The 14,908-nt window shown below is 33.1% G+C and overlaps 1 protein-coding gene across 1 annotated transcript in view; it reads left to right on the forward strand.

Annotated features, from left to right (window-relative positions):
• LOC148677640 (phospholipid-transporting ATPase ABCA1) overlaps nt 1–14,908 on the forward strand; it is a 318,551-nt gene that overhangs the window by 184,401 nt on the left and 119,242 nt on the right. The window contains exons 24-29 of the mRNA XM_088613916.1: nt 4,987–5,065; nt 7,160–7,362; nt 8,121–8,169; nt 9,338–9,439; nt 10,560–10,592; nt 11,197–11,336. Of these exons, the coding sequence (XP_088470042.1) occupies nt 4,987–5,065; nt 7,160–7,362; nt 8,121–8,169; nt 9,338–9,439; nt 10,560–10,592; nt 11,197–11,336 (606 nt within the window). The remainder of the gene's footprint in view (nt 1–4,986; nt 5,066–7,159; nt 7,363–8,120; nt 8,170–9,337; nt 9,440–10,559; nt 10,593–11,196; nt 11,337–14,908) is intronic.

Genomic DNA, 14,908 nt, shown 5'->3' on the forward strand with positions numbered 1-14,908 from the left:
AACTCACATACCCTATGAGGTATGGTGGCTCAGTTCCAGTGGTGCTACATGGATTTGGATTTTGGATGTTCTCCTTGTGATTGTGTGGGTTTTCTCCACGTGCTCCAGTCCAAACACATACTGGGAGTTTAATTGGCTTTTGGGGAAATTGGTCCTGGTGTGACTGTGTGTCTGTATCTGTCTGCCCTGTGATGTACTAGTGTTCCTTTCCAGGTTCATCCTGTCTCATTGTGTGCCTGTTGCTTGCTAGGAAAGGCTCCAGCCTCTTGGTGACCCAGTATTATACTGCAGAAAGCAGTTAGAAAGTGGGTGGGTGGAATTAGTGGTCCCCATCAAAAATCACACTACTGTACATTGTCATATATGTGGCGCAAAAATTTCTTTCTAGTAAATGGCAATTACAGGATCCTTAAATGATAGGGACATTGAAATTAACATCAACCAAAGCCATGTTTTATCATTTTAATAAAAAGTGATGAAAAATAATAAATATTTGCTTTTAGTTTGTGTGGTTACAACTATTGAAATTCATTGCAGTGCCTTCATGCAATTTTCCTTATTCAACTGATGGGAGTCCTTCTCAGCAAGTGAAATCTCTGACACCTTTTTGCAGTGTGATACTAATTGTTATGAGGAAAACACTTGATCCAGATCTTTGCAGAGCTTTGCACACTTAATTGTAATCAATAGGAGTAAATGAATGAAGTGCATGGTGGCCAGGAGCGCTGCAGCAATTACTGTTTATCTGAGGGCCATCTGTTGGGAATTGGATAATTTGTTAAAATAATAATTTATGGAATTGTGCATGCATCTGCCTTTATGGGGCTTCTCTTTTCTTAAAGAGTTAAAATGATTAAAAGAAACATTCAGCCTGTGTGTGGATACCCACAACTGTCCACTGTTTCAGTTCTTCAGCTAAAGTACGAGTAGAGTGTATTATTCTCATAAACAGCTTTCAGAAAAAAATGAGTATGTTAATTCAACCTTTGGGAATAAAATGGAGAGTTAAACTTGCTGCATAAACAAAAGAAGAATATACCATGTGCAATGACATGATAGCAAAAAATAATGATGTCATCCCGATTGCAATGAAAGAAATACAAGGAAGGCTTAAGATTTATTTATGATAGTCCAAAATGGTATGAAAACTTTTTATTAATAAAATATTGTTTGTATGAATCAGTTTAATGACCAAAAATGGATGCTTATACTGCTTAGTAAATACAGTATAAAGATATCTGGGGAAAATTCAATACCATAATTTTTCACGAGTATAAATGTCTTTTCCCTACTAATGACATTTCAATGAATCAAAAGATTAATCTTTCCCTCTAAGAAAAAAATAGATTTTTCCTAAAAATATTTCATTTAGAATTTATTTAAAGGGCATTAAAAATGTGTATATCACAACTAGATGGTTTTCAAAGTTTTTTTTTTTATTATTCCCATATAGTTTATTGACAATTTCACTTTAGAATAAGCATTTTAAATATAGCAATACACATCAGGAGCAGTAGAACTATTTTTTCCTTATTTACTCATTATTTTTTGCATGTTCAAAAGAAAATATTAACCTTTCAAAATTGAGCCATTCAGTCAATTATTACTGTATATATCACTTTAATGCATTTCGTTAGAGATAAAACACTAAAATGTAACCCCTGAGTTTGAAACATTCTATTACAGTGGTCTTGTGCAAAGACAAATAACTACAGAAGAATTAATCTATGATTCAGCGCCAATACTGACATTTAACTAGAGCCAAGGCCATTTATCAGCTGATAATGCCTACTGTGAAGGGTATTAATGCTAGAATAAACTGATTTTTCTTTGTAACTAATTTTTTTCTGGGTAATACGTACAGATTTTTCCTTTTTTTCAGTGTGGAGCTTGAAACTAATAGTATAGAGCAGACAGTCAAATATTTATTTTTATGTATCCTTAAACCTTAAAAATCTAATAAACCTAATAGTCCAACTCAGATGACATACTGTAAACATTTTTTTAATATTGTGAGTGTTATAATTTCCAAACATGTAATTAAATCAATTATTTAGCATTTCCTGAAAATATTAGTTTTTGTTCTTTTTTTTTCTTAATATTCTATTTCTCCAGTACCATTTTTAGATTTTTGAGCTAACACACTGCCTTTTTGCTTACTGCTTTTGAAGGTCAAGGGACTTTTTGTTCTTAATAAAAACATGAACTAGTAGCAGTCCGAATATTGCCCTATGTGATGAAGTACTTTTTGCCTTCTGCCCATCTTGTAAGGTGTCACAATCCCAAAGGAAGACACACATGTACAAGTGTGAACCCTTTAATGAGGTTCCCAGAAGGCCATTCTTTCTGAAAAAGACAGAGGATTTGACCCTGAATAAATTTATTTTTCAACATAATATTTAAGATTTAAAAAGCAACTAAGTTTAAAATAAATAAATAAATGTTAATGATGTCAATGATGTGTATGTCAGAAAACTTCCGGCATACAGTACACTGTTAAAAATGCATTACAGTACGCAGGAAATAGAGATACAGAACAATGTGATGTAGTACCTTCTTTGGTTTATGGGTTTGGGTGAAAACAATGTAAGAACCAGAGTAAGAACTGCCTTTTGTGTTGCTGATTTGTACTGAGATCTTTTGTCAGAGCTGGACTAAATCTTTGAATTCAGTCAAAGTAGCATGACAAATATGTCTGTGTTTGGTCTGTGTAATGTGAGGTATTCTTATCCACAGAAAACATTTAACTATAAGACTCACCCAGGCAGAGGATAAAAGAAATGTACAGGTGCAATGTAGTCCCAGTTGAGAATCAACAGAATACTTACTGTATAGATATCAATAGTTATAACATCTTTTGCACTTAAAGTAATCAGATAATATTTTTAATTAATGAAAATTCATCCCTGTTTCATGTATCTTTTTATACATTGTAATACAATGATGAAGTATTTGAGTGTTTAAAAAATACAGACTTAATATACAGTATTAATAAATACTATAAGTATCTTACACATTCATTACACATCCTGTTAAAAGTAAGGTACTGATCAAGTATTTTAACAAGTTTGCACTTTACTGTGTTGATGACAAACCACCTTTTATTATTTGTATAACTATGGTATTCCATACCTAGTGATGAAAGGCTTAGTGATGAAAAAAGTGACTTATTTCTTTCTGCTTTCAATTTGGATATTTATTTTTTAGTTATAATTTGATTTTTTCCATTTGCTTCAGTTTGTGTTCTTGTTTCTTCGCTTTTTAGCTGATCCATGGCTTTATTTGTTTTTACTTACTATTTTGATATTTCTTAAAATGTTCTGTATCGTCTTGGTAGAAACCAAATATATCCTTCAGGTATTAACTACTTGAATCCCGGCTGACATCCAGGATATAGTTCCGTGTGCTGATGTGACACATTTGCTGTAATACATTATACACGTGCACAACAACATCAACAAAATATTTCAAAATGTTCAAAATATTATCAATTATTGTTTGCAGTATTAATCTGTTTGTTTTTTTCGGACTTATTGTTGAATGATTGCAGAATGATGAATGATATCGGAAGCATATTTGACATCTTGAATTTTCCAAATGCGTTTAGTGGCACCAATCTTCAGCCTTCATAGTGCTTTCTGGGGTTTTTGTTGGGGAGATGTGAGTGAAATTAATACATTAATTTAAATTAATAATACATAAAAAGTGAAATGAAGATCTTTCATATCAATTCAATTTGGTGTAGGTCTGATATATGTTTCAAGGCTTTTTGGTTTGTACTGTAACACTTACATACTGTATACTTTATTCAGCACAGCCATTAGAAAATAGAAATAATAATACATCATTTCTGCTTCTCCACCAAAATAAGAAAACAAGCACAGTGATAAGTCCAATTATATATTAAATCTCCTAAACTGCCAATTTTATTTTTGCAGAGTAGAATGAGAAGTAAAAGACCATTATCAAAAACATTATTGCAAAAAATATTTTAATACGTTTGACTTAAAATATGTTCTCAAATAAATTAGATTGTATTACCTACAGTACATAATCTACAGTGTAGTCTGAATTTTTCATGTTGATAGGCATTTGAAAAAGTTTAATTTAAAAAAGCTCTCTAGGCAGTTACTGATGGAATAATTCCCACTGTGACAATCACATATTTATGCTTATACATCATTTATACACATTTATAGTCGTGTACTGTATAAAAAAATGATTCAAGCATGTTAGACTCCAGTGCACTCAAAATCAAGTAATCACAAATTTTAAAATCTAAAATAAAAGATATGCATTAGTCTATGAATACATTAAAAAAATCTATAAATCTGTGGTTTATTCTGGTAAATTAATCACCAAAGGCTATCAGGTGGTATTTATATTTTAACACCACAGGCACATTAAATTCTTTCCTTATATAATAATTGCTCTGATGTATACTTATTTCTCAAATGGAATCACATTTAAAGGCCTTCTTACTCCCCATTGTTTTCACACACCTTCACAAAGAAAGGTGACACCAAAAATATCAAATCGTGAAACACGAGTACCAACTCTACCTTAAGCAAACCATACGAATACCAAAAACCTCCTTTGTTAAAAAAAGAAAGACAATAATGAATGAAGAGTCCAACATGCATGGTTACATAATTAGTTACTGGGCTAAAAGAATAGCAAAAAGATAAGACTTTTCCCCATTTGTACATTAGGTGAATAACGAACAAATAGTTACAGATGAATACAACTCTTCATTTTGTTTCTGGACACTTTAATCAACCTGCCTGCATGTTTGGATCAATCAATTTCAACAATTACTTCCATTCATCTTCGTCTTGCCATTCATTCTGTGGCAGCCAGGGGAGCACAAAGTAATTGAATTTAGCTGGAATCTAATACAAGGACAAATTGTGACATGTTGTGTATAATCAGTTTGCAAGTACTGCTCTGATATAGTTTTCTTTTTTTTTTTTACTTTTCCACCAGGAGAACGATGACGTTTCCCACAGTGGCAGCTCAGATGAAGGGATCGGGAGTGAAAGTGAGAGCATTCAGGACATTTCAGGTTAGTATATACTGAAGGTGAGAAGTATTGTACTCAAAAGAGCAGGCAAAACAGAATTTTATTATAAACCTCAATAATTAATCAAGCTAATGAAATACCATTGTAGCCTCACTGAAAAAAAACAAACATTTACAGTAGCACAAAACACTGTGGAAATGCAAATGTCTAAACCTTAGGGAATAATGTCAAAACATTCATCACAATATTGTCACAGTTACAATGTATGTTTTACTCAGTGTTGCAGAAGTGTTTCAAAAGTCATCTTAAAATTTGCATTGAACACAACTTTATTTGAGACTATCCAAAAACATGTTAATCTCTTGTAAAACTAATTTGCAATGCAACATTCCTAAAACACTAAAAAGACCTGGATATGACAATTATGTTCTATTTTTTTTCTGGGATGATGAGAGTCTGTTTTAAAAATAAGAAGTGAATAATCAATGCACATTTGTTTTTATCCATTACATACGTAACATGATCTTCCGTTTCATTGTCCCTCAATGATTTTATTACAATGTGAAATAATGAAGATATGTCTTATTAACAAACAAAAATGCAACAGATACTTGCTTTAAACTGAGTACTACCAATACTTGACATCTACATCATTTTTAAATACTTTAAAATTCACAGTATGAAGATAATGATAATGATTTCTGCTGATGGGAAATTTGCTTTGCAGGCACATACAGTAAAAACATAACACAACATATAGTATTTTGACATAACACTATATATAGTTTTGATTCTCTTTCTGAATTTTTTTACGTATAACAAAGGCATCCTAATGCAAATTTACTGCCACCGCTCTGTTCATAGCAAAATAATATTTGGTATGCAGATCTTATGGCTAATTTTTCGTTCTATTTCTTCAAATTAACCACTAAACTGTAAGTTTTTGTAAACAAAATGCTAAAAAGTTATAATTTATCTTTGAGGTAATTAGGCCTCAAAACATTTTAAACTCATTGCAATTATAAAGATTTTTTTACTCAATTTTAAAATTGAATGCGTTAAAAACCAGGAAGCCTGACAAAATCCTACTAGACAGAAAAACAAACATTGGGACATATAATCCTGTAAATTTGTGACTGTAAATCCCTGCATCAACCAGGATCAACTGCCTTTTTTGTATACTTCTAAATCTTCTTATAAACTGCTTCACTGGTTAAATTGAAATCTTGACTTGAAAGTTGACTCCAGTAACCAAACAAGGTTAGTAAATTTTCTGCCTCAGAGGTTTCTTAATTTTGATTTCTTAATTAAATTCTTAAAAATCTTCATTTTTATATGCTTGCAGCTGTTTCAAGAAATGTAGTTCATCATGCAAATTGCTCCTGCTCATAAACTGTTCAACTAATTAACTCCAAATTGAAAAGTTGTAATTGTACCTATAGGTAGGATATGGTACCTGTACAGTATAAACTGTACTCTTTTAAAACATTGGGCCAAACAAAAAGCAAAATGAACAGTAGAGATATACAGTCAAATTCTATACAGTCAAATTCCATACAGTCATGTATAACATTTATAGTGGTGTTAAGATAATATCCTATAATGGAGTAGTAAGGCCTTATGTTTAATATTTTGGTGGTTTTGTGAAAATGTACTATTCTGGTCACCACGTTACAGAAAAGACATTGCTGCTATGGAATCAGAGAAGAAGAACCAGAAAGATTCCTGGGCTCAAAGGACATATACACAAACTGACAAGCTGAAAAGAACTGAACCTTTTTAGTGCTGAAAAATTCTTACTTTGATATAAGTATTCAAAAGCACTATCAAAGTCAGTCCAGTGGTAATTTCAGAATCTATACAAAGTGAAGGAAACCAGAGATTCTATGTGGAAGTGCTTTTAAAACTAAGAACAGGTGATAATTATAATAGAGAGAGATGTACAGTGCTGCAACATTTACAAGAACACTACATTAGTACTATCTCCTTTAGGGTTTGCTTTTGTATGTAGATATACAGCACTTTCAACTAAACAGCCATGCAAAATGTTATGATTAAAGGTACTTCAAATAACTGTCTTGCATTATCACCTTATTGACAAATTGGGAAGTTATCAATACTCGTCATTTTTTACAGGCATAAAGAATCTGAACACTCTAATTAAGAAGCATGTGCCTGAAGCACGTTTTCTTGAGAGCATTGGCCAGGAGATAACCTACATTCTTCCATACACTGGGGCACAAAACGGCACCTTTGCTCAAGTTTTTAAAGAGCTGGAACTGGAAATGTCAGACCTGGGCATAAGCAGCTATGGAATTTCAGATACCACTCTTGAAGAGGTAACATAATGTACACTACTACTACTACTACTACTACTACTACTACTACTACTACTACTACTACTAATAATAATAATAATAATAATAATTTCACCATTCTACAATCTGACATCTGGGATGACTTCCACTATCCCATTGTTTTCAGATGGTTTGTTTTATTCTGGATTCTGCTGTCAATGATTTAAAATTATTTAATATAATCAAACACTTTACATTTTGTTTCTCTTAAAAAGGTCAAATGAACCGTTATATGACACCATGAATGATGACATGAAATGAGTGTTTCTAACCTTTTTTTTTCATACAGTAATTGTAATTAATTCAGCCTTCCAAAGATGCCTCCCATCCAGGCTGTATTCCTGCCTGGAGCTCTGTGTTTCCGGGATTTGGGGTGACTAGACCCTACAGCAGTTTTTTTATTATTAATGCCCAAAAATGAAAGACATTTTTAAAGTGGGTTAAAGGCTACATTCTTTATGAATCTGAATTGAAAGGATTGAAGTCTTGTAAGAGAAAAATGTTATTACATCTTCATCATTATGTAAAGCTCACATGATTAAGGTTAGACACATTCTATCAAAATAGTTTTTACCACTTCACTTGCAACATTTTGAATTTGACAATTGTGCTATCTCAATCTTGATCAATCATATTTACCAGAGTTGTGTGCTATCCATCCCCCATTTATTATTATTCGAATTTTGCCATTTTCAAACTTTTAAATGCTGTATGTATTAATAATGTAATAAATTTAACAGATTTTTCTGAAAGTGGCAGAGGATACTGGTGTTGATACTGAAACACTAGGTAAGTAAATCTTCAATCAACATTTTTATTATTAAGGGATTAACATTTAAAACACTTACAGTAAATGCCTAAATTCCCTTTGCTTCTAATGCGGATATACAGTACAGTAGATGCTTAAGTGTTGAGCATTGCACTCTAGACATCACCAATTTGTGTGGGCATCGTCAATAGACAGCAGAGTTCAGGGTTTTCCATATTGTAGTGAACAACTACTGTACCTGAGTACTTTCAGGGTTTGTAAGTAAGGACTCAGTCAGGATAACTTCAGCTGTGAGTTGGTGGGTGACTGTTAGCCTGACATATTGTCAGCACTAGTTACTGTAGATCACTCACATCAGTGATAATTATCTGCAGTCACAATGGAACATGCAGTACTGGCTGGCTTTGATGTGTGCTTCTGTGACATTTTTAGGGTTGTAGAGTTACAAATGAGATGATTAACAATTATAATTATAACCATATCACAAAATTAATTAGTGCAATATTTTCCTTATTTGTTTTAATATCTCAAAATACACAAATGTCACCGTTACAGAGCTGTACATTTCTCATGATGGGTTTGTGTGTTTTAACTTATATAAATTACATTTGTAAAACCAGAAGCAAATTTTGCCTGGGAGCAAAAGTCTTTGAAAACCTTATTATACATTTTTAAAGATACACTTTGACTACAAAAACATTTTAATGAGGTAGTTGTGTAAAATGCTAGTGCTCATAAGTTTAATTCATTTCTGTTTGAATGTTCAAGGCCTTAAAGTGGTTCATAGTCAGTCTATATGTTTTACATTTCTAGACTTTTCAAATACATATCACTTCATTATTTCTATTCATAGCAATAATTAGTAGGCAATCTGTAATATGCAAATGCAGTAAAATTGTGGTTCTCAACCCTAGTCCTTAGGGACCACTGTGTCTGCTGGTTTTAGCTTGAAATCTCAAATGTTAATTGATGTCTTTAATAATTGTGCATCCTTTCTTTGATACTTAATGCTAGTGTACAGGAATTGCCATATTTTTGTGTTTTGTAGTTTATAAAATGATAGGTTATATTTTTCCTGATTTATTTATGTTCTAGAAATCAGTGTTCTAGTTTTATAATGCAGTATTTATTTTTTCTGAACTAATCAGTGTTCCAGTTTTATAATGCAATAAATGGATTTTTTTGTAGAAACCAGTGAAACATTTGTAAGAGACTGGAAGAGGACTTCAAGGGAATCTAAACGCAACAGCATTTCCAATGTTGGAAAAAGTTCTGAGAAGCTAATTAGTGGTATGAATATTACATTTTGCCTTTCTGTTCTACATTTGTAGCATACAGTAGCTACAAAGAGAACCTTCCTTTAAAAACTTCACTTCCATCTCATGGCTTACTAGTTGATAGTAATGCTTTTTTAAAATCTCAATATACTTTATATATCTCCCTAAAAAATATTTAGAAAAGGAGGTTAACAAATGGTTCAATCTAGAGTATAACGATGTTTACCTATGCACAGGTTTGGCTATATGATTCAGGAGTAGCAGTTTCAAGCCTGAACTACAATATGTCACCAGTTTACTGAGATTGTGATTCACCAAGTAGCAGCCTAGTATTGGTTGTGTTTCTCTGAGAGAAAGGTTTTTATAAGTCATGCTGGGCTTGTTTAGCTCATGCCCTTAGCAAAACAGCAAACCCTGTGGCCTGTGAAGCACCTTTATGTTTCCAGTGCTGTCAATGATGGACATATTTATCTTATAATTTATTTATAATCTCTGTTATGGGGCTATGGTGCTTATGATGTGTAAAAAAAAATGGCATGAAGGTGGTCAGAGGGATATGTTAAAAACACATAATTGGTTATGCCAAATCAAGTGGGTGTAACAAAGATCATTGATTTTATTTAAAGAAATAGATTCGGTAGGTTGTGGTTTGAATTGTGGATATAAGTAATGCAGTCTCACGAAAGATTACTTTTATCTTTACTCATCTGCTCTCAAACTGAATATCAGTAATTGCATTATGCATTACAGAATAATTCAGACATTTGACAGATTTCGATTTATGCAATGGAAGTCCTAGATTTGTTTCGGTCAAATGGTCAAAATCTTGTGCACAATCTGAAAATAACAGGAAATAAGTTCTAATGCAGCAATGTTGTAATTACGATCTCAGTTATCGTGAAGCACATGCTCATTTTTAATTGGAACAATACTCATGATATTCCTGGTAAAATCAACATACATATCTGAGACACTGTCACAGCCTTCTTGCTGATTTTATTATTTTATTTTTATGCAGATGTTTGAATTAGTCCACTTATTTCTATTATTTCAATATGAACATCATGTATGTAGTATTGTTAATTTTATCTAAGTAACCAAGGTTTTATTATCTTTTTTTGCCACCGATGAAGAGGGAAAGGGGAGATTCACAAATAGAGTTCAAGGTATGTGTTTCAAAAAGTTAAAGGGGAACTGCTCATCCCAATTATTCAGTTATGCATAACATAATGAACTTTGTTAAAGTACCGTAGGGTCACGACTTTGTCGCAGACTGCTGCTTGATTACTAGATAATAGGACCACTTCAAGTCACCGAAAGTTTTGTTGCCTTGTTTGGAATCGCAGATGACAGCAATATGGCGCTGTGCATACCTGGAAATTTTAACTATTTTCTGATGCACACATTTTCTGATGTGGCTCGGATATAGAAAATACCTCTTGACATGTTCAGTGAATCCAGGAAGAGCTGGTATGGGAATTGCTGGTGTCCATGTTAGATGATCCTGCAGCTGTAATAGCTATCTGCCTTGTGCTCCTGTTCGGATACTGTCGTTCATTCTGTAAACACAACATGCTTCTGACTATAACTTTAAGACTCCGCAGCTGTATTTGATCCCCACTCTCAGACCTAAGGCTTAAACTGCCAGAATTTGTCAAAACAATGATTGAATTCTATTTATCTGTCATTGTTTTAATAAGGGTCTTTTTGCTATAGATTTTCCTGAGTGGAATTCTAGTTAGATTGCTTTTATTTGTGTTTACTTTTCAGATTCTGAAAGACCCGATGGCCTGAAGGGGAAAGGTTCATATGTCATCAGCGGGTGGAAGCTGATTCGCAGGCAGTTTTTAGCACTTTTCATTAAAAGGTTTCACCACGCCCGCAGAAGCCGCAAAGGACTTATTGCACAGGTATGGCGAGGATAGTTTGATTAGCATTTTGGTTGGAAAACCAGTTTGATAGCCATTTTACCCTGAACTACACTTTGGTACTTCATGTTTTATAGGGGTATGTTCTTGCTGAAGCATCACTCCTTCACCTAGAATGCAGCTAAGATAGATTTGAGGAATTAATTTGTGCCTGAAATGTTATTCAACTATAGTTCAAAAGAATGTCAGAGATAAGTACAATAACCCATTCCCATTCTCTGGTAGACTATAAAGTGTTCAAATATTTTTGCTTATATGTGATAGCCAAAGTTGCAAATACTGCATTAAGTGCCGAGTGTTTATTGTATTATTTTACCAGCTTCAAAGCATTTTAAAACTTTTAATGTTTGTGATAATGTGTTGTATTATTTAATGCTTGCAATTGGTTAGCTATTTATATTTGTATCTTAATCCAGAAATGTTTTTAAGTTATTTCATTTTTCTTTTGTACCTAACTGAATAATTAATAATCTGGTAAGGATTTAATTTCAGCCTTTTTACTATGAACATTTGGGTATTTTGCCTCTAATTGTATGCATTAAACAAATCAACTGCACCTGAATTTACTCTTCTGGTATAGAAAATAATAACCTGAAGATTGAGTAGGATTAAACCTTTGCATAAGCAACGTATTTTACTTCAGGTGCACTGACCTTAATAATCATCAATCAAAATGAATGGTGCCCTTGTCTAATATCAGTAGAAGAGATACAGTAAGCAGTTATTAGTTCAATAAAAGAACATACTGCATCAATGTGTTAATGGCATACAAAAAACATAAAGTTATCAAAGATTTTCTCCAGTGTCCAATAATTAGCTATTATGTTTGTCTTTTTGTACTAAAATTTCAACCTTTAGGCATATCTGGATTGTGGAAAACAATTCCTGAGGCAATCGTGGAGCTATCGAATGAATTTAAAATGTAAATAGCACTCAGTAATAGCATTCAGTTGAAACCCTAAACTATAGTACACACTCTGATTAAGCAGCATATACACTATATAGCTGACCATTTTTATTTTCCTTTACTTCTTAACAGAAGCTGATTTTGTGTTGTGTGCTGATTTGTGAAGATGCATTTTGTTGATTCAGATATGATTAACCTCAAGAGATTACTCCTGCTTACAATTATTTGCTTTGCACAGGTCAATAATAATAACAGCTGTAATAACAATATTTACAAACAGTTATAACAATGTGCAGTTCATCTAGTTCCACAAATGTAGACCCAGTAATGGTACCACACATCTCATACATGTCAGATGTAGAACATAAGAATGACATTAAAAGAAATGTACTGTTATGCAATCGCTGTATAACATAAACATTATTTTTCTTTAGCCCTTTTTGAAATTCAAGAATTAAATGAATTAACATTTTAATTTGCTATTAAAATAGTAATTATCAATAGCCTTATTCCTTGGGAGTATCTGGTGTAAACTTTTGAAATTATATTCAAAGATATCCATACATTAATTTATACATTTTGATAAAGCTTCTTATATGGGTCATGGCAAACCTGAGCCTATCCTGGTAGTACAGGGTACAAAGGGTGCATCTTGGATAGGACACCATCCCAGGACACATGTACACACACTAGAATGCCAGGGTAATATAGAGACACTGATTACACTAAGCAAGTCTTTGGGAGGCAGAAGGAAACAGGACCATGCAGTGGAAGAACATGCCAGCACCATACGATAGACATGCCGGTATGGCCTTGAGCACAAGACACAGATCCTATAAAGTAGCAGCATTAACCATCTTACCAGTATATCACCCATCTACAGATACAGTAATGAAAAAAAAATATTACATTTAAAAAAAAAACATTTTTAAAATACAGCAAATGCTTTTATTGCTCACAGTTACTTGTTTGTAATTATCTTGTTATGAGCAGGGATTTCAATCTAGAAATGACTCAGAGTGTTTATAGCGTGCTTCTCTAGAGCAACACCATTATAGACAGATTGACGATTATGATTCAAATGCTGCTCACACATTGGCCAAGAAAGCTTCTACAGTATGACTGATATTCTGACTGGTCTGAATTATTATTTAAGCAATAGATATTCTGTGTCATGATATGTATTCCCATGATTCAGTGCCTAGATCCATTGCTGCAATATTCCAGCCCTAAAAAACACATTGTGGAGATATTTCGAAGCAGCCAAATATGACACAATAACATAATATGTTAGAAATATGTTTAAATGATTTTCATGATTAATATTTTCTAAATGTATATTCTAGGTTAGGATAGTTCAAGTTTGACCTTTGGGTAGTTTGTCATTTTAAGAATTTCACCTTTTTATTTAAAGAGCAGACAGATATGTTTCAAAGGAGACTTTGATGCTCACCCTACAACATGAATCCCATATTTTTCTTAATAATTATAATTAAACTTCTCTAATTGCTTGCCAATATTCATTTTCTTTAAAAGAAAGTCTTGGATCAGGCTTTATTACTATACACACAGCATGTTCAGAACATTTGATATTATCAGCTATACTCTGACTCTGAAGGCTTTATCTTATCTAAAGGCTTTACTAGTCCCCTGTTGCCAAGGAGACAGCTTGGTATAAATTCTATATGCTGTTGTTCAAATTTCTGAAGTAGGTTTGTTCCCAGCAATCGGCCTTTTGGTTTGTTAATGAAGTAACTGGCATTTATGAACTAGAAAGAAGCAAAGAAGAAATATCCTCTTTAAGCAATCGCATTCATTTTCCCAAATCTGTGCAAGATTGTAATTGTACGAGAGGTAGTTTCATGTAATCACTAAAATTTGTGTTTGCTTGTGTCATTCATTATGTTTCTTATAAAGGCTGGGTCAAAAGTCCTCATGAGTGTATTATTTAAATGTAAGATCTGACTTTATTTCCTCATTGTTGGTGTTTAAACTAAAATGTTCGGCTTTAAATTATGCATGTATTTTTCAGTTATTTAAATGTCAGCATTAATCCCCAATTAACATCTCATACTTGTAAAGCTTTGTAATTTAACTTGTTTGCCATGTTTGACTGAGCTATGAGATAGCATTAAGGAAAATAAAACTGTATTTAAATGGATGCATTCAGTCAGGCTATAAATATACAGCATATATATGGATTAGCATGATGCTGCAAGGTGGAGGGTATACATTACTTGTCCTACGAACATGGATTGCGAGATTGCCATGCTACCATCTTGTAACATTTAGAATAGGCGAAGAAAACACAAATGTGGGAGCACACAGATTCCTTGTCAAGGGCACCTCCTCAGTGGCTACCCTGTATCTGTTGAGTTTTGCAGATTCTGAGGCTCAGGCCACATTAGGGTTGTTTAAAGGATTTTCTGCAACTATCCACCAACAGGAAGATTGTTATGCTGCAAGGGCATACCTGGGCTTGAAGTGACCTGAGAGGGACTGGTTGGTCCGGGAAGACCAGCTTAGTATGTACAGTAAGATAAAGATTTGAGTCTGTTTACTCTCTGACTCTCTCAAGCTTTCTCCCATCCACTGGAGTAAAAATGTGCAGGAATAGTTACCAAAAGATCAGCATATGGTTCTGGAT

This window comes from Lepisosteus platostomus, chromosome 1 (genome assembly GCF_059453375.1).
Source record: "Lepisosteus platostomus isolate fLepPlt1 chromosome 1, fLepPlt1.hap1, whole genome shotgun sequence".
NCBI classification, from domain to species: Eukaryota; Metazoa; Chordata; class Actinopteri; order Semionotiformes; family Lepisosteidae; genus Lepisosteus; species Lepisosteus platostomus.